The 19,122-nt window shown below is 44.6% G+C and overlaps 2 protein-coding genes across 2 annotated transcripts; both read left to right on the forward strand.

The window, feature by feature from the left end:
- Nucleotides 1–526: 526 nt before the first annotated feature.
- LOC147889884 (uncharacterized) lies at nt 527–1,969 on the forward strand (the record flags this gene model as incomplete). Its single annotated transcript, XM_087391024.1, has 1 exon — nt 527–1,969. A coding segment is annotated over exon 1 (1,443 nt), but the record flags the coding sequence as incomplete, so codon positions are not given.
- Nucleotide 1,970: 1 nt separating this feature from the next.
- LOC147889885 (leucine-rich repeat receptor-like serine/threonine-protein kinase BAM1) lies at nt 1,971–4,731 on the forward strand. The gene is made up of 3 exons (XM_087390524.1): nt 1,971–3,659; nt 3,794–4,199; nt 4,283–4,731. The coding sequence occupies exons 1-3, from the start codon at nt 1,994–1,996 to the stop codon at nt 4,311–4,313; spliced, it is 2,103 nt and encodes a 700-aa protein (XP_087246650.1). The 5' UTR covers nt 1,971–1,993; the 3' UTR covers nt 4,314–4,731.
- The last annotated feature ends 14,391 nt before the right edge of the window (nt 4,732–19,122 follow it).

The raw sequence follows: 19,122 nt of genomic DNA on the forward strand, positions 1-19,122 counted from the left end.
AGAAGGGTTTACAGGCACATCTCCATGCACTCCACAGCTTTTGTCAGGACAGAGGGTTGTCTGTAAACCTTGGGAAGACCAAAGTCATGGTCTTCAACACGTCATACCAGGTTTATAGGAGAGGCGAGTTCTCTTTCACATTTGATGGGCAGGAGGTGGAGCTAGTCAGGGAGTATACATATTTGGGTGCCACATTTAGAGGTCCAGTCTTCTCCATGACGCATGCAGCACGAGATAGGATCAGTAGAGGGTATGCCGCCTTGGCTCTTCTCGAGAGGCAGTGTGCACAGTCACATTATGAAATTATTTTCTATTGTGAACACTTATATATATGAGTAGATGGTGTGCTCCCTAAGGCATATTGAGAGATATAAGGATTGTGGCACATTAGGAGATATTCATATCTTGTTTGTCTTGTTGGATTCAGCTTTGGTGTGGAAACAATCCTTGTGGGAATTCTTGTGGACAACACATCAAAATGGTTTGGCTTCACCTTTTCAAAATTTCCATCATATTGAGCATCCTCATGGCAAAATTTGCGAGGTGTAGCTCAGCAAGTACGGGAAATGATGAAGATGTGGAGCTTTTGCTGGCATTCAAGAGGGGCATCACCCATGATCCTTTGGGGGTGTTAGGAGGTTGGAATGTTGGCAACAAATCTGTGTTTTGCAATTGGAAGGGAGTCAAGTGTGTGGTTGAGCCTAAGCCACACTACAGTTCTATGCAAGTAGCCCACGTGAGTGAGCTAAACTTGACATCTAGCAATTTGGAAGGCTGGATCACACCAGCTTTAGGTGGACTCTCACATCTCTCCTCTTTGGATTTGTCTCAAAATCGTCTTTCTGGATCTGTTCCTCATGAATTTGGATTCTTACAAAATCTCCACATTTTGTATCTCCGCAACAATCATCTTGTGGGTGGCATTCCCACCACTCTTGGCAACTGCACCGCCCTCACGGATGTTCGAATCCATACAAACAACTTCACCGGTCACATCCCATCTGAATTTGGGATACTTGCGAATCTTCAAATTTTGGCCATAGCTCAGAACAACCTTACCGGTTCCATTCCCAAAAGCTTATCCAACTGCATGAACCTCGTTGCTCTCGACCTTGCTAGCAACCAACTAACCGGGGTCATCCCATCGGAGTTTGGAATGCTCACCAACCTTCAGGCTCTGTTTCTTCGGGGAAACCAGCTCACGGGCCTCATCCCCTCTAGCTTAGGCAACTGCACCACCCTCACAATTCTTGAGCTTAATAGCAACCAACTAACTGGGGTAATCCCATCGGAGTTTGGAATGCTCACCAACCTTCAGACTCTGCTTCTTTGGGGAAACCAGCTCACGGGCCTCATCCCCTCTAGCTTAGGCAACTGCACCACCCTCACAATTCTTGAGCTTAGTAGCAACCAACTAACCGGGGTAATCCCATCGGAGTTTGTAATGCTCACCAACCTTCAGACTCTGCGTCTCTGGGGAAACCAGCTCACGGGCCTCATCCCCTCCAGCTTAGGCAACTGCACCACCCTCACAATTCTTGAGCTTAGTAGCAACCAATTAACCGGGGTAATCCCATCGGAGTTTGGAATGCTCACCAACCTTCAGACTCTGTTTCTTCGGGGAAACCAGCTCACGGGCCTCATCCGCTCTAGCTTAGGCAAGTGCACCACCCTCACAAATCTTGAGCTTAGTAGCAACCAACTAACCGGGGTAATCCCATCGGAGTTTGGAATGCTCACTAACCTTCAGACTCTGCTTCTTTGGGAAAACCAGCTCATGGGCCTCATCCCCTCCAGCTTAGGCAACTGTAGCACCCTCACAATTCTTGACCTTAGTTTCAACCAACTAACCGGGGTGATCCCATCGGAGTTTGGAATGCTCACCAACCTTGAGAATGTGCTTCTTTCGGGAAACCAGCTCACGGGCCTCATCCCCCCGAGCCTTGGGAATTGCAGCGCTCTCACTGCGCTAGGCTTTTCTTCAAACGAGGTGATGGGATCGATACCCTGGGAATTCGGGATGCTCCATCGCCTTGCAACCTGCTATTTGGGTGGTGGCATTCCCTCCAGCCTTGGCAACTGCACCTCCCTCGCTGATCTCGACCTTGATTCAAATGAGCTAAGTGGTGCAATTGCCTCCGAGCTCGGCAAACTAGGATCTCTTCGACGCATACTTTTGGAGGAGAATAACCTCTCCGGGACTATACCGCCGGAGATCTCCAATTGCAGTCAGCTATTCTTCCTCGACTTTTCTTACAACAGGTTGAGTGCAGCCGTTCCCAATCCCATCGGCCAGCTTCAAGAATTAAGAAACTTATATCTGCAACACAATATGCTCACGGGTCTCATTCCCGAAACTCTGAGCTGGTGCTTCAGACTCATAGATTTGGATCTCTCTTCCAACTCCCTCACAGGAAGTATCCCCTCAAACTTCTCAGTATTAGTCTCTTTGGGATTGGCGCTCAACTTATCTCGGAATGCTTTATCCGGATCCATACCTTCAGGATTAGGCGGAATGTTCTTGGTGGGAGCTATCGATTTGTCTCACAACTTGTTATCCGGTACAATCCCAGCAAGCATGGGCGGTTGCCTGGAGCTCTCTTTCCTCGACCTTTCCAGCAATACTTTGACAGGAGAAATACCACGGACCATCGGCAGTCTCAAGAGTCTAAAGCTGTTGAATCTTTCTGGAAATATGCTATCTGGATCTCTACCGCCACAACTCGCTGCTTTAAATTCCCTCGCACAGCTTGACGTATCCTTGAACAACCTCACGGGCAGCTTGCCTTCTTTCCTTGGACGCATGCCTGCCCTCACATATCTCAATGTCTCATTGAATGCCTTCACAGGTGAAATTCCAAATGTTGGCCTGTTTATGCATCTCAATGCTACATCATTTTTGGGCAACCCGGGCCTTTGTGGGCCGATCCTTCATAAAGTCTGCGAGGTAGCCATTGCAGGCCACCACAAGCTCGTTATCATTGTTACAGCTACTGCTTCAGCGTTGCTATTGTTGGGGGGATTACTTTGGTACTTCATCCATCGTCACAGTTCAAGATTCTCTAATGTGCTATGTCCAACCTTGCGCCGAAGGCAAGAAAGGTTTACAGCTCAAGATATGTGGACAGCCACAGAAGCCTACGATCAAAAAAATATCCTTGGTGCGGGTGGATTCAGCGTTGTTTACAAGGGCGTGTTGCCAGATAACAGGGTCATTGCTGTGAAAAAACTCAAAGACGCACGATCTTACGATATATTCGTAAGGGAGCTGCGGATACTTGGAAGACTACGGCACAGAAATCTGGTCAAAATCTTGGGTTACGTCTCTACTTTGGAGGTGAAGGCCTTGGTGTTGGAATTTGTGAGCAATGGGAGTTTGGAGCGACACTTGTATGAAGCTGGAACCTGCCGATTGAGCTGGGAAACACGTTTGAAGGCAGCAATTGCTATTGCTCAGGTCTTGGTTTATCTGCACCATGACTACGGTCTGCCTGTGGTGCACGGTGACTTGAAGCCCAGCAACATCCTCTTTGATTCCGACTTTGAAGCACGCCTCACAGACTTTGGCACTGCGAGGCTATTCACCGATCTTTCCAGTGGTGGAACCTCTCTCCAGCTATCTTCCACCTTCAAAGGTTCCATCGGCTATCTAGCACCAGGTAAAGCTCTTGCATTCAGATCTACTCTTCCAGAGCCCCGCAAGATCGGGATTTAACATAATTTCAACATGCAAAACAATCCTATGTTTCTATCTCACAGGACATTGTATGTGCATTCTTTGTTTCATTTACAGAGTATGCATACTCTACCCGGGTTTCTGTGAAGGTGGATGTTTTCAGTTATGGTGTTGTATTGTTGGAGATGTTTACTACAAGAAGGCCCACAGACGAAAATTTTGGCATGGGGATGACTTTATCTCAATGGGTGCGTTCATATTTCCCGGACAAAGCAATCGAAGTCTTGGATGAAGCTCTTCAAGGATTTAAAATCAATAATCCTGTCCATATCATCAGACTCATGGGCCTGGCTTTGGCTTGTACCAAGGAGAATCCAAGCAGCCGTCCTACAATGAAACAAGTTCTCACAGAGCTACTTAAAATAGAAACGGGAATTGGCAATGCTATTCTCAACTATCCTGCATTAGAAAGCCTTGCTACCGCTGGCAGCACGAGGGCAATAAGTTCAGATCAGCATCAAAGGTATTGTTGTTTGATTTCAAAATGTGTTTATCCCCAAGTCTTTTGCATATCTGATCATTAATCGATGTGATGTCTGCCTGCAGGAATGTACAAGAACATTCATTCTCAACCTAGCTAGATGCAAAGGAGTCAGTTGTGCCTATTGAGGCAGTAACTAAGGCGTTGATGGCACCTACATACATTAAGAATAAGGGCCCAACATCATATGCATAATGTATGTAGTGAGAATTCAGACATGAAGAATACATAAGCTCGGTACCATTACCAGTAGACTGCAAGTCAAGCGAGTGTATTTATTTGCATGAGTATCTGATAGTTACCTAAGAAGCATGATCTTGGAAAAAGGTTGTAAGTACTTGCTGACTCTTATGTAAATAACATGCAATTTGTTGCCCGCTCATGTGAAAGATCTTGAATGGTGTGGGCCAAGTCAGTTCTATTATTAACCACAAGCTTGTCATAGGATGATAAAACGATGAAGTAAATGTCTACATCTAAGTGTCAACAATGACTGCCAATAGTCCATGTGGAAAATAGGGGACTTTGGATAACACAATGGTCACAAGATTGAGACTATACTCATAGTCAGCAATGTTGCTACATTATGGTGAGTGGCCAATACGTGGGTAATCGATACCTCATGGATGCTCGCGCTTTCTTGTACTTTCAAGAACCATTACGATTTGGTGAGCGGCCAACACATGTGGGTAATAATATCATGTGGATGAGGCCATTCTTATACACTCAATAAATTAGACAATTATTGGAAGAGATTTTCACCTCACCTTGGTCAAATGCTTCTATAATTGTCCACAAACCAATAGACATTGCATATTTATCTAAGACTTTGGGTGTTATCATATTACTACTCATTTGATTAGTTTGTAGCTAGACGCATCGAGCAAGAGAGAAAACTTAGAGATCAACTCTCAAAAATCATTTTTGGAGAGATTGACTAGTGGACCAATCAGTCTACAATGGGAATATTGAAGCTTCGAGAATTTGGATAAGTGACATGACTTGGGCATGGGGATTCTGTCTCCAATTGCTTCTCAGGAGATTCACTCTGAAGAAGGGGGAGGATGTCACCTGCATGCATAAACCTCAAGAAAACCCCTTGTACATGATCCTTGTGAGCATAATAAAACATGCCCATCGTAGCTTATACAGATATTTTCAGCAATTTACTATGGCTCCCTTCCCTTATGTCTCCATTTTTTCTCAAGCTCTTATACACACCCGCTTTCTTTAAATAAACTCTAAGGGCTTCGGGTTAGCATAAGGCTATATGCGTAATTTTGAAGGAAGCCTATGATTTACTTCTTCATATGTAGCATGTGATGTTGGGATTAGATGTCAGCTCCCCATCTATGAGCTTCCATATGAGGATAGGTCCAATGGATGGATTCTCTGCACCTTACAGATGCTCTTACAGATGGATGGTCCAATGGATGGATTCGCTGCACCTTACAGATGGATTCTCTGCATCTAAGGGCTGGCCCAATGGATGGATCACTTCTCCCCTCGGGCATTTCACGAGCATTGAGGTTCGAGGGAGGTATCACGGTTATAGATGGATGGTCCAATGGATGGATTCTCTGCATCTAAGGGCTGGTCCAGTGGATGGATTCTCTGCACCTTACACATGCCCTTCGCTACTCTCTCTAGTGCCCTTGTGCGCCCTCCTAAGACCTATTTTGGTAGCTTGCAGAGGACTAGATTATGCCCCCCAATGGGGGCATTTTATAGGACTGGAGTGCCCTGTTTTCTTGTGCCTAGAAGCACATCTAAGGCTGGTTTAATGGATGGATTCTCTGCAGCTTGCTATTTCCCTTCACTGCTCCCTCTAGTACCCCTTGTGTGCACTCCTAAGGACCTGTTTTGGCAGCATATAGAGGGCTAGATTAAATTATTTATGCCCCCTACGGGGACCTTTTATAGGACTAGAGTGCACTCCTGGCCAACTGGATAGTCTACTGCTCAACTGCTACTTGTCACTGCAATGGTGGATGACTTTGAGTGTCATTGAGAATGTTTTCAAGAATCATCTTTTGAATCACCTTACCACACCATCTATGGCTTAAAGAAATTTATATGGCTAAGGAAAAGCTAAGAGATAAAGCTCATTGTGATAGGTTTGAACTCATGTCCAAAGATGAAAGATGGTAAAGCATTGTTTTTAGATTCTGTGAGGAGTGTGATCTATGGACAAGAGGGTCATGACATTTTATACAATGACACATTGACACATCAACACATTGTCTCACATGACGGCTAGGTCATATGGACACATGAGCCATGGACAAGGGAGTCACGATGCTAAGTCTTTCATTAGATGACGTTGTGGTTAAGAGCAAAAATCAAATATATGAAGTGATGCTACATGCCACTACCTTCGAAAGTGAGAACAATGTGTCGCTTCATCTAGTTGCTAAAACTATGAGAGCTTACACTGCTTTGTCCAAGACCTACATAAGGTGCTTGTTGAAAAATAAGTGGATATTGTTCCAAAGATAGGGTTGCATGATTGAGCATACGAAATCAAAGTTGCATGTTAAGAAGGCCAATGACATGAATTCTAGTCATCAAGTTAGGAGCGTTGGTTATCCAAGCAAAGCAACAATTGTGGATAAGAATTACAAGGATCTAATTGGTTTTTGAATCCGTCTCATGCTGCAGGTGATGCTCACTTACTAAGCTTACAGTTTTCATCATCTTTTGATTTGCCTCTTTATTAATCTTGCTCAACTTTTATTGTATTATTTTATCAATAGATACTAGCAATATGACAACTTCTACTACAACACAAAAGCCATTAGGTAATATGTAACTTTGTTCTTTCTTAGGATCATTAACTTGTATTTTATGTATGGCATTCTACACTTAATGTCAAACTTTTGCAACAGAAGGTAGGAATTTTGATGGGGGTAGAGCATATTGAAATCAATGGCACCTTCCATCATAAGGAGTTAAGAGAGTAAGTTTGAAGGGAGTATCCTTCAATAATTTGCAATGCCCTACATGTGTCACTATTCCTAAATAATGGGACTTTTGCATGCTGGTCTATTGAGAAATTCAACCATCAAGCATCTGAGGATCAAACATCACTGGAGGTGGTAGGAGGCTAGATTACCTGGCCCATTCAGAGTTATTAAGAATTGCAGAAAAACAAAATATAATGGATCAAAGCTTGAAAAGGGAGATGTGGTTGACAAAAACTAAAGTTATGGCATTGAGTGTGAAGGTTAGGAGCCTTTGTGGCCCAGTAGAGATGGGCATAAGGGGCTGTTGATAGGCTGGCGTGAAGGTGAGCAAGAAGTCCCTAAGGTCGGTAGATTGGCTAGGCAAAGCTCTCTACCAAAGTGGACATGGTGCCATAAGTATACTCAGCCAGGCCATACAATGAATTCGGTGACAATACATGAAGAAGGCAGATCACACCACACAAGAGTATTCGTAGAAGGATAGTAGGACTGTCAAGGCAAATCAAGTCCTGAAGGAGGATAAAGAACCCTGACCTTGAATGGATACAGAAAGCCCAATGTTAGATTTCATTTTTGACAAGAACTATCTTCTTGTGCTAGCAGGAGTGGCTATCAACAAGGCCCCTTCATTTGGGTGCATATTTCACCCTCTGGAGGGTATTTCTTTTTGGTAGAGGGCTGAGAAGGGATCTTTATTTATGAAGAGAGGCAATGTGATGGGAGTGGGCCTTGAAGGAGAGGCTAAGGGTGGAGGGGGAGGGTTGACGTAGAGGTATGGGTAGGTATGAGTAATTTTGATCAAGGGGAGGGACTTGTCATTTGGCTGTGTAAGCTGCCTTAAGTAGCACAACAATGTTGCATTAGGCATCTTGTTTGGACTGCCTTGACAGCAGCAGCGGGTAAGCAGGAAGCAACACATTGACCAAGATGCAAGCAGTAGTGCAGAGAGCAACAAGTAGCAGTAGACAAGAACAAGCAGCAATGAGAAAGGGAGAGAGAGAAGTTACCAGCAATGCAATGACCAACAGCAGTGCACCAAGCAGCAGACAAACACAAGCAGCAAGGTAGAGAGATCGGCGCAAGCACAGCAGACAAGGGTGACCAGCAAGAGGTCATCTTTCATAATCTATGATATAGTCAGACTGTTAGAAATCGACTAACAGAGGGTACGCACGGAAGACTGACAGAATAGCCCAGGAGCTCACACAGTTTGTGGTGTTGGTGGAATCACAAACTCCTTTACTTAATGTGCTGCACATAGATATGTTGTGCAGACTAGCAAATAGACAGTGAACCAAGCTAGATATAGAATCCACCAAAAGACTCTGAACCAAAAGAATATATTTCCATCCAAAGCTATGGACACTATACATAAGCTAGCTCTAGAGTCCCACCAGGATGTGGTCCTCTGATCTTACCAAAGGTTCCCCTACTATTTGCTGGTACCTTTAGATCTCTGAGCCACCTTGAGCGTATGTAGACTCTGTCCAAAGATCTCAGCACCTTGTTGCCCTAGTAGACAGCCTAGGGTTCAGCGCCAAATGAGCTCAGTCTGCAACAACTCTGGCCCTCCTTTGCCTCCTAGATGTAGGACCTGAGATGAGGCTCTTGCTGCTCCTCTGTTTGCTGATCTGCTGGGTGCAAAATATGAGCCAATAGTCCCTCCTTTTATAGTGGCAATCCTGCCCCAAATCAACTGACCCATCAGGGGGCTGAACCGCCTCCTTGGGGCCTTTAAAACTAGGGCCATGTGCCCTCAATTCCACGTAGGGGCCCAGCCCCTATGCAGCCAACCCCTTGGACTGTGGGCCGACCAGGTTGGTTGGCCAAACCGATTGGTTGCTTTAGCCCAACCAGCCCTTATAAAAAGAGCTCCTTCACTGGCCCCGCCAGCGCTCTCTTTCCAGCTCCACTCGTGTGCCGCTCTTTAGTCGCCTCTTGCCAGGCTAGATCCAAGGCAATATGCTCCACCATCTCTCCTACACATCAGCTCCTTTGATGCAACCTCTGAAGCTCCAGGTGGATCTCTTGATGTGCTGCCCACATGGCAGCCTTGCTGCTGTCCATGTGGCAACCACTTCTCTCTTTTCTATGGGCAGATTCCCTGGGTCTCCCTCCCCCATGCTCTCGTCATTTGGAGGCTTATAGATGGGGAGGTGATCTTTCCAACACCCCCTCTCACCGACACATCTCGGTCCAATGCCAACTCGTCAGAAGTTGCCTTAGCAACCCTCATGCTGAAACCCTATGGAATAATCCAATGTAGATTCCAGCGCTTCGCACTACTTTTGGGCTCTATGAGTATCTGGTGATGCCTTTGGGGCTAACGTTGCCTTGGCTACCTTCAATAGAATGATGAATCGTATCTTCCATCCTTATAGACAGTTCACAGGCACTTTCTTCGATGACATTATTCTCTTCTCTAAATACAAAGAAGAGCATAAGGAACATCTTGCTAGCGTTTTCCAAGAGTTGCGAAATCACCAGCTCTATGCAAAAAACAAGAAAGTGAATTCTTTCTGGAAGAGATCCACTATTTGGGGCATATAATATCCAAAGATGGGATACGGATGGATTCGGCAAAGATCCAAGCCATCCAGGAATGGCCAGAGCTGAAAACTGTGCATGAAGTTCGTAGTTTCCTCGGCCTGTGTTCATACTACAGAAGATTCATCAGGCATTTTGTGGATATAGCAACTCCACTTCATGATTTAACCAAGAAAAATGCAGCTTTCAGATGGGGTACTCTACAGAAGAAAGCATTCACTACACTGAAAGAGAAGCTGGCCACACAGCCAATTTTGATAGTTTCTAATTTGTATGAGCCTTTTGATGTGGATTGTGATGCCTGTGGGGAGTGTGTTGCATTGCACCAGAATGGTCATGTAGTGGCATACGAGACCCGGAGACTTCGGGATGCCGAGAGATATTTGGGAATGTACGAGAAAGAGTTGTTGCCTATGATTCATGCTCTCCATACATGGAAGCATTATCTTTTGGGTGCAGACTTTACAATAAAGACTGATCACCAAAGTTTGAGATATTTCTTGACTCAGACTAAGCTCTGCGAGAAGCACATGAAATCACCATGAAATGGGCAAATATGGTGTCAATGTATCATTTTTAGATTGTCCATACTCTGGGAGCCTAGAACAGAGTGGCGAACACTTTGTCTTGAATACCACCCGAGGCGAACAATGTAACTATTGGTTATTGTAAGGATTTGGAAGACATGAGAGAGCAATATGTCAATGATGCAGATTTTGGTGAGATTTTGTAGCAAGTGCAAGAGGGGCAGTCCACCAATAACTATTCCTTGAAAGATGGGTATCTAATGAAAGATGACTACTTATGCATCACCCAAGAGACGAGGACGAATATTTTGGAGGAATGCCATGCACCTCCATATGCTGGGCATAGAGGAATTGCAGCTACATCTCAAGCATTAGTGAGGTATTTCTATTGGCAAGCGATGCGAAAAGATATACATCAAATTGTTAAAGAATGCCACACCTATCAGAAGGTCAAATATGATAGGCGGAAGGCACCTGGCCTACTTATGCTGTACAAATCGGCTAGGTTTCAAAGGACAAGAAGGTGCCCTTTTGTCTACCTAGGGAAGAGGATGCGGTTCGGATTGACGTATAGTGTGACTTGTTAGATATCGAGTTGTATGGAGCTACTCCCCATCATTTCTTTGTAACCCTAGTAGACCAACATAAAAGGTTTTCCCGTGCCCCAGGCACCATGGGAAAGTAAATCAATGGACTTCATTTTTTATTTTCCAAGATCAAAGTCAGGGAATGATAGAATTTGGACTATCATTGAAAATTGAGCAAGTAAGCTCATTTCATTCCGCTATGCAAAACTATAAAGGCAGATCATATGGCCAAGCTTTTCATGGCACATATCTTTAAGCACCATGGTATGCCTAGCTCCATTGTCAGTGACCGAGATCCCAGAATGACCTGTTGGGGTAAAGGCACATTGCCACCCCTTTATTAAAGATATGACACCTATGACTGTCTTAAGACAGTCATAGGGTAAAAACCTAATCCTAATAAAACTAAAGAGTTTGTGGTGTGGCTCATCACTTCACACCTGCACATTTGGAGTCTCTCTCTCTCACACTCTCTTCTTCTTGTACTTCTTAAGCTTTCCTCCTCCCTTCAACTGGTATCAGAGCCTCTTCTCCCTCTACCCTTGCCTACCCAACCCCTCGACCTCGACCTATCCTCTGCTAGGGCAGCAGATCAGTGCGGCGCACCGGCAGCCAGCTGCAGCTGCAGGGCAGCGCGGGCCAGCGGGTCATCGCGGGCAGGAGCGCAGGGCGAGCTGCAGCAGGGCGGCGCGGGACAGCGGCAGCGCGCAGGCAGGGCGTGGGCGCAGGGAGCGCGTGGGCATCAGCTACGCTTCGAGCCCATTCGCCGTCGTACAGTCGCGTACGGACGTACGGTCGTCCGTACAGTCGTACTGTCGACCGTACTGTACGGACTGCCGTACAGACTGCGACAGTAAGGTGCCCTCTTTCGATTGGGAGCAGCGTCAGGGATCTGCGTCAAGGAAGGCTTGTTTTTCGAAATTTTTTTTTGTACCCTGCTGAGGTACAGTAGGTACACAGGTACTCTGCACAAGTACACTGGTACAAAAGTACAGCAGGTACATCAGTTTTTTTTTGGGAGAAAAGAGAAGGAGAAAGAGCACTCTGCTCTTCATTCAGGATCATCTTTCAGTTCTCAAAACTGTGTTTTCTTGAAAGTACAGCAAGTACCTTCATCTCCCTCGTGCTTGAGGTGACCAGAACCACAGTGTGTGGTTGATTGCACAGTTGTTTTGTTTTGGGAAGGTAATGCCTTGATTTTGCAGAGGATATATGCTTTTACTGGGTTTGAATCTCAGTTTACGGGTGAGCAGATCATAGGGCTTTTGCCCAGCAGTTGATACTTTGTATGCCTTGAGGTAGTGTGGTGCCAGAGTGCACACATTTGTCTCGATTTCCGCAGTGTGGAGGTGACATTTTCTTGCAGGTCACATTTCTTGTGCAACACTCAGAGAACCTCAGTTGAGCCACGCTTGGCCAGGGCGCATCGAGTTTACTCGGTCCCTAACTGTCCATCGTTGACAGTGCTCAAAAGGTTCCTCATTGAGTGTTTGTACGTTGGGATCTGTGTATGTCATTTCTACACAGGGCAGTATTTGCATCACACTGTTAGTTGATTTTGTCAGAGAGATTTGCACATTGTATGCCTTATCCCTCATTGTTGAGGTTGTTTTTCACTTGGTACAAGTGTCAGATCAAGGGGCTTTTGCCCAGATTTTGCTTGAGAGCACTCGGGTTACTGTCAGAGATCTTCAGATGCATTTTATCCCCTTGACAGAAGGGTGATTGCTTGGGATTTATCCCATTTTCTGTTGCAGGTTTTGTGACAGGCTGAAGTGTCTGGAGCTCTTTTTTTTTTCAGTAAAGTGTATGCCAAGTGGTTTATGCATATTAAAACAGTGCAATACCTCATCTGAGGTGGGAGAAGTGATCAGGACAGCAGTGTTTTGTGCTTTGTCAGCTGATGATGCACTGTTAAAGCATTTGTGGAGCAACTGCAGCATTCTGAAATTACTGTTTTTCTGAGAAATCAGAATTTTATGCCTATTTGAGCACGGTACAGTGTGTCAGAAGGTACAGTAACTGGAGGAAATTTACTGTTTTGCTACAGATTCTTTTGACAGTAAAAAAACAGCACTATTGTGAGTGCTTCTGGCTCTTGATAGAGCAGGTTTTTTTTTTTCTGAGAAATCAGAATTTTATTCAGTCCTTTTTTGACTTACAGGGAGTCAGGTACTTTCCTTATCTGATATGGCATCAGGGGGAAGTGAATCATCAATTCTGAACATAAAGAAGTTGGAAGGGGCACACAATTATGCATTATGGGCAGAACAGTGTTTGAATGTACTTCTGCTTAAGAAGATTTCTAAGCCCATAAGCGTGAAGGGTGTCAAACCATCTGGGATGTCAGATGATGAGTGGGAGGAGCTAGATCTGTCCGCGAGGGCTGCTATCATGCTTACTCTCAGTGATTCTCTTGTGTATAATGTTCAGGCTGAAAAGACCTCTTATGGTGTATGGCAGAGGCTAGCAGAGTTATATGCCCAAAAGAGTTCAGCCAATAAGGTTTATTGGTTGAAGAAGCTGGTTGATCTTCGCATGAAGGAAGGTACAGCTATGACCTCACACTTGAGTGAGTTCAATGCCATCTTTACACAGCTGATTGCACAGGGGTTGAACCTTGATGAGGAGTTCAAGGCTACTTTCTTGTTGTGTACCCTCCCTGAGAGTTGGGACACTTTCAAGACCACCTTGTCTAATTCAAATGCCACTCTTATGTATGCTGATGTAGAGAGCTCTCTCCTTATGGAGGAGATGAGCAGGAAGAATAATGCGGGCAGCAAGTCTTCAAATGCTTTGCAGGTACAGGAAAGAGGCAGGACTCAGCAGAAGGGGAGATCTGCTAGTAAGTCCAAATCCCGCAGTCAGTCCCGTGGCAAAAAGGATATTGAATGCTTTTATTGTGGCAAAAAGGGACATGTGAAGTCTAAGTGCTTCAAGTTCATACGGGATCAGAAAGCCAAGAAGGCTGAAACAAAGGATGCAGGCAGTGGAAGCAAAGGCAAAGGCAAGGCCAAGGCAGATGACTTGGATGCAGTGAATGTTGCAGCAGAGGATAGTGATAGTGACAGACATGATGTTTTATGCTCTTCTGCTGTAATTGCACATACCTTGGTTATTGATGGCCATGACATGCACACCTGGCTCTTGGACTCAGGTGCTTCTTTTCATGTTACTCCTCATAGGGAGTGGTTTACTTCCTATACAGGTACTCATGGAGTTGTTCATCTTGGGAACAACTATGCATGTCAGATTGCAGGGATTGGCAGTATACAGATAGTATTCCCTGATGGACACATATTTATGCTTGATGGTGTCCGCCATGTGCCGCAAATCAAGAAAAATCTGATTAGCACTGGCTTGTTGGATGACAGTGGTTACCACACCACATTTGGGGATTCCAAATGGGTGATTACTGATGGCCAGGTTGTAGTGGCTGAGGGTTATAAGAGTGATACCTTGTACCCTCTTTATGTTTCTAGTGTGGGTAATCATGTTGTTGCCATAACCGAGCTGCCAAAGGTTTCATTGTGGCATAGCCGGTTGGGACACATGTCTGTTAAAGGAATGCAAGAACTGTCACGTTTGGGTTATCTGCCGTCTCTTTCTTTTTCAGATTTGCCTACTTGTGATCATTGCATATTTGGCAAGCATTCTGTGACTCCTCATAAGAGGAGAACTCCCCAGAATAGAGCACCGCTTGATCTAGTGCACACTGATTTGTGTGAGATGCCACAGTTATCACTAGGGGGTGCAAAATATTTTATTACTTTCATTGATGATGCCACACGCAAAGTGTGGGTCTATTTCTTGAAGCATAAGGGTGATGCCTTAGATGCTTTCAAGAAGTTTGTCGCTCAGGTTGAGAATCGGACAGGTCGTAGGCTGAAATGCCTCAGATCCGATAATGGTAGTGAGTATGTGTCACATGCTTTTGTACAGTTTTGTGAAGCTAAGGGCATTAAACAGGAACTCACAGCCCCTCATAATGCATCTCAAAATGGTGTAAGTGAGCGGATGAATCGAACTATTCAGGAGAAGGTTCGATGTATGTTGTCTTATGCTGCATTACCCCATGGCTTTTGGGCAGAAGCCGTGCAAACAGCAGTTCACATTATTAACAGGTCGCCAAACAAGGCTTTGGAGTTGAAAGTGCCAGAGGAGGTGTGGTCTGGCAAGCCACCTTCATATAAGCACTTACGTGTGTTTGGCTGCGAGTGCTTTGCACATGTACGCAAAGAACTGCGCACCAAACTGGATCCAAAGTCTTTCAGATGCATCTTCATGGGTTATGGTGACGAAGGTGAAATGGGGTACAGGTTATGGGATCCCGTTAAACGGAAGATTATACGGAGCAATGATGTCATCTTTAAAGAGGATAGTGTACACAAGGAACCCGTGCAACCTGTGGAATACAGGAGGGTCATTTATGATGATGTTGGACAGCAAAGAATGCTCATTTATATGCAGCAGCAGGCTGCTGCAGATAACCCTGTTCAAGAGGGTATACAGGCTGAAAATCAGCCAGATAATTTTGCCAATGATGCACCACTGGATATGCCAGCAGATGGGGCTGTGGAACAGCCACCCGTCGTGCATGAAGAACAGGCTGTAATCCGGAACATTTTGTTAGGAGGAGCACCCGTGTACAACGGCCTCCTGCCAGGTTTGTTCCAGGAGCCAATAATGTGGCTGACTTTATCATGCTGGCAGATTGTGGTGAACCTTCCAGCTTCAGGGAAGCTATGGGAAGAGCAGAGAAAAAGAAGTGGGAGAAAGCCATGCAGTCAGAAATGGACTCCCTACTTCAAAATGATGCATGGGACTTGGTGCAGCTACCTGCAGGCAGAAAGGTTTTGCCATGCAAGTGGGTTTACAAAGTCAAAGTGGATTCAAATGCTTTACCGAGGTATAAGGCCAGATTGGTTGCCAAGGGATTTAAGCAGGAGAAGGGCATTGATTTTGATGAGATCTTTTCCCCTGTAGTCAAGATGACTACTTTGAGAGCAGTGTTAGCTCTTGTTGCTCATGAGGACATGGATTTATGTCAGATGGATGTGAAGACTGCTTTTCTTCACGGCGATCTCCATGATGAGATCTATATGAGTCAGCCAGAGGGATATGCTGTTAAAGGGAAAGAGCAGCTTGTGTGTAAGCTCAAAAGGAGCTTGTATGGACTCAAGCAGGCGCCAAGGGAATGGTACAAGAAGTTTGATGCCTTCATGCAGTCCCAAGGGTATCATAGGTGTGAGACCGATCATTGCTTGTACACCAAACGGGCAAAGGATGGCAGTTTGATGCTACTCATTCTATATGTGGATGACATGCTGATTGCCAGTAAATCTCAGCATGAGATTAGTGTTTTAAAGAAACAACTGCATAAGTCTTTTGACATGAAAGACTTGGGTGATGCAAACCATATTCTTGGCATGCGGATTACTCGTGACAGGTCCAAGGGACTTTTGTTTCTGTCACAGAAGGAGTACATTGACAAAGTACTGCAGAGGTTTAAAATGGAGGGGGGAAGTCTATTAGTACCCCGTTGCCTCCACATTTAAAACTCAGCAGTAAGGACAGCCCCAGATCAGATGATGATAAGGCTGAAATGGCCAAGGTTCCGTATGCATCTGCAGCTGGTTCTTTGATGTATGCCATGGTTGCCACTCGTCCGGATATTGCTTTTGCGGTGGGAGTCATCAGCAGGTATATGGCAAATCCAGGCAAGCGGCACTGGGAAGCAGTGAAAGGTGTCTTGAGGTATCTCAAGGGTACCAAAGACTTGTGCATATGCTATGGTAGGCAGGATGCATTGGTGCATGGTTTTACAGATTCAGACTATGCAGGGAATGCAGATAACCGGAAGTCTACTACCGGTTATATTTTCACATTTACAGGAGGTGCTATATCATGGGTGTCTCGGTTGCAGAAATGCGTTGCACTGTCAACTACTGAAGCTGAATATGTTGCAGCCACTGAGGCTTGCAAGGAAGCAATATGGCTTACTCGGCTGGTGGGAGATTTGGGCATTACAGGAGATATGCCAGTTTTGCATTGTGATAGTCAGAGTGCTATCATGTTGGCAAAGAATCCGGTCTTTCATCAAAAGACCAAGCACATAGATGTGAAATATCATTTCATCAGGGAGGTACTGGAAGACAAGCGACTTGAGCTTGTGAAAGTGCATATTGATGATAATCCTGCAGATTTGCTCACTAAGAGCTTGCCTACAGAGCGGTTTGCACATTGCCGCCGCATCATGGGATTAGGATGAGACCATTCTTATTTTATGGTCTTGTATACAGTAACTGTATATATTGCTGTAATTTTTATTCTTTTCTCCCCTTTAGGCACATTGGCCTTTAGGTGGGAGGTTGTTGGGGTAAAGGCACATTGCCACCCCTTTATTAAAGATATGACACCAAAACCTAATCCTAATAAAACTAAAGAGTTTGTGGTGTGGCTCATCACTTCACACCCGCACATTTGGAGTCTCTCTCTCTCACACTCTCTTCTTCTTGTACTTCTTAAGCTTTCCTCCTCCCTTCATGACCAATCTATCCTGGAGAGCCGTTTTTGATAATATGGGGACAAATATGAAATTTTCTTCTTCTTTCCATCCCTAGACAAATGGTCAAAGCGAAGTAGCAAATTCTGTTGGATTTATTGAAATGCTACATAGCTGACCAAAGTTCAGACTGGGAAAGTACCTACCACTAGTGGAGTTTGCATATAACAATACAGTTCACAACTCCATAGGGAAAGCCCTCTTTAAGGTCATCTATGGGAAGGTGATTCTGCCATGTATCCTAAGGACCAAAGATTAGCTTTTTGCAGCAGCAGCTGATTAGTTTGTCAGAGACCTCCAGATAGCTTTTAGCCAGGTCCGGATGTCAATAGAAAGGTCTCAAGAAAAGCATAAGAAGGCTACAAATAGACACATGAGACATGTAGATCTCAAGCTAGGGAATTGGCTACTTTTAAAGTTCAAAAAATCTAGGCTCCACAAGCTTAAGGGAAAAGCAGATGAGATTAATAAGGTTGCATACAGTTTGGCATACAGTTTGGCACTGCTAGAGCATTGGAGGATTCACAATGGCTTTCATGTGAGTCTTCTAGAGAAATATCAGGGACCGAGGCCTACAGAGTCAGTAACGGAGGATCCACCAGAAGTGGATGAGAGCTGGAGGAGGTCCTTCAGCTAGAACAAATTGTTTATCATATTGTACACAAAGGCCCCGAGGGCAAGGAATTTAACAAGTACCTTGTAAAATTCAAAAACTATTCGGCATTGGATGATGGATGAAGACATGTTGCCTGATCATCCATAGCTTTTGGATATTTACAAGGAAGCTTTTCAGTTGAGGTCAACTGAATAGAAGCCGAGGGGTTGTCACCAAGTTGTAAATATCCCAAAGCCAAAGTTCTAGTTGACCATTTATTTGATCATAATTAATGAGGCTTATAGTTATTTAATTATGTTTAAAAAGTTATCTTTTATTGGTCAAAGATACTTAACCTTGGTTGAGTATACTTAATCATGATTAGGAAGACTTGGCTTATGCCAACAAGGTTAACTGTGGTTAACCAAAGCACCTCGGACTATGGTTAGAAAGAGTTTACTTTGGTCAACAAGACTTGGCTTCGGCCAAAGCAAGTTGACTCCGGTCAACCTAGATTATTATCAACTCGGGTCAGAGAGTTTTGGCATTAATTAAGGCACCTTGACCCTCAGTCAAAGTCCTTAATATTACGACCATAAGGGTTTCCACAGAGTTAGTTATTTTATGTGCACAGGTTTCGCTTGGTGGGGACGCCCACAGAGACTAAGATTAGTCTAGAATTTATTTGCATGCAAAAGTGTTAACGATTAATGGTTGGGTGCCATGGCTATGTGCGCTTTAATTAATTGTTGGAGGTACCAAGAGGGGTTGAAGGCCCAAGCAATATGAAGCTCAGTAAGCGACAAGGAGTTTTTCGCATGACCCAGTGCTATGAAGACCCCAGAATTTGCCCTTTGAGGCATGTAACTAGAATCTAGCTAAGATCTATTTAGAATGATAACAAGTGGCTATTGCCAAATAAATGAACTTGAGAGATCCTTTGTAAAAGGATTCACGTATGGATTTTATAAGCAATTGAAATGCTGAACTTTTGTACTCATAATTTTTGTTTGATAATAAAGCCTTCGAGGGGGTCCAACCCGACATGTTGTCCTGGGCCCTAGTGCTATGTGAGAAAGAGAGTGAGAGAGAGAGTGTGATTTCTCAGCAATAGTTTT

Source organism: Dipteris shenzhenensis, chromosome 19, assembly GCF_047967505.1.
Source record: "Dipteris shenzhenensis isolate YYH24624 ecotype China chromosome 19, Dip_SZ_1.0, whole genome shotgun sequence".
Taxonomy (NCBI): Eukaryota; Viridiplantae; Streptophyta; class Polypodiopsida; order Gleicheniales; family Dipteridaceae; genus Dipteris; species Dipteris shenzhenensis.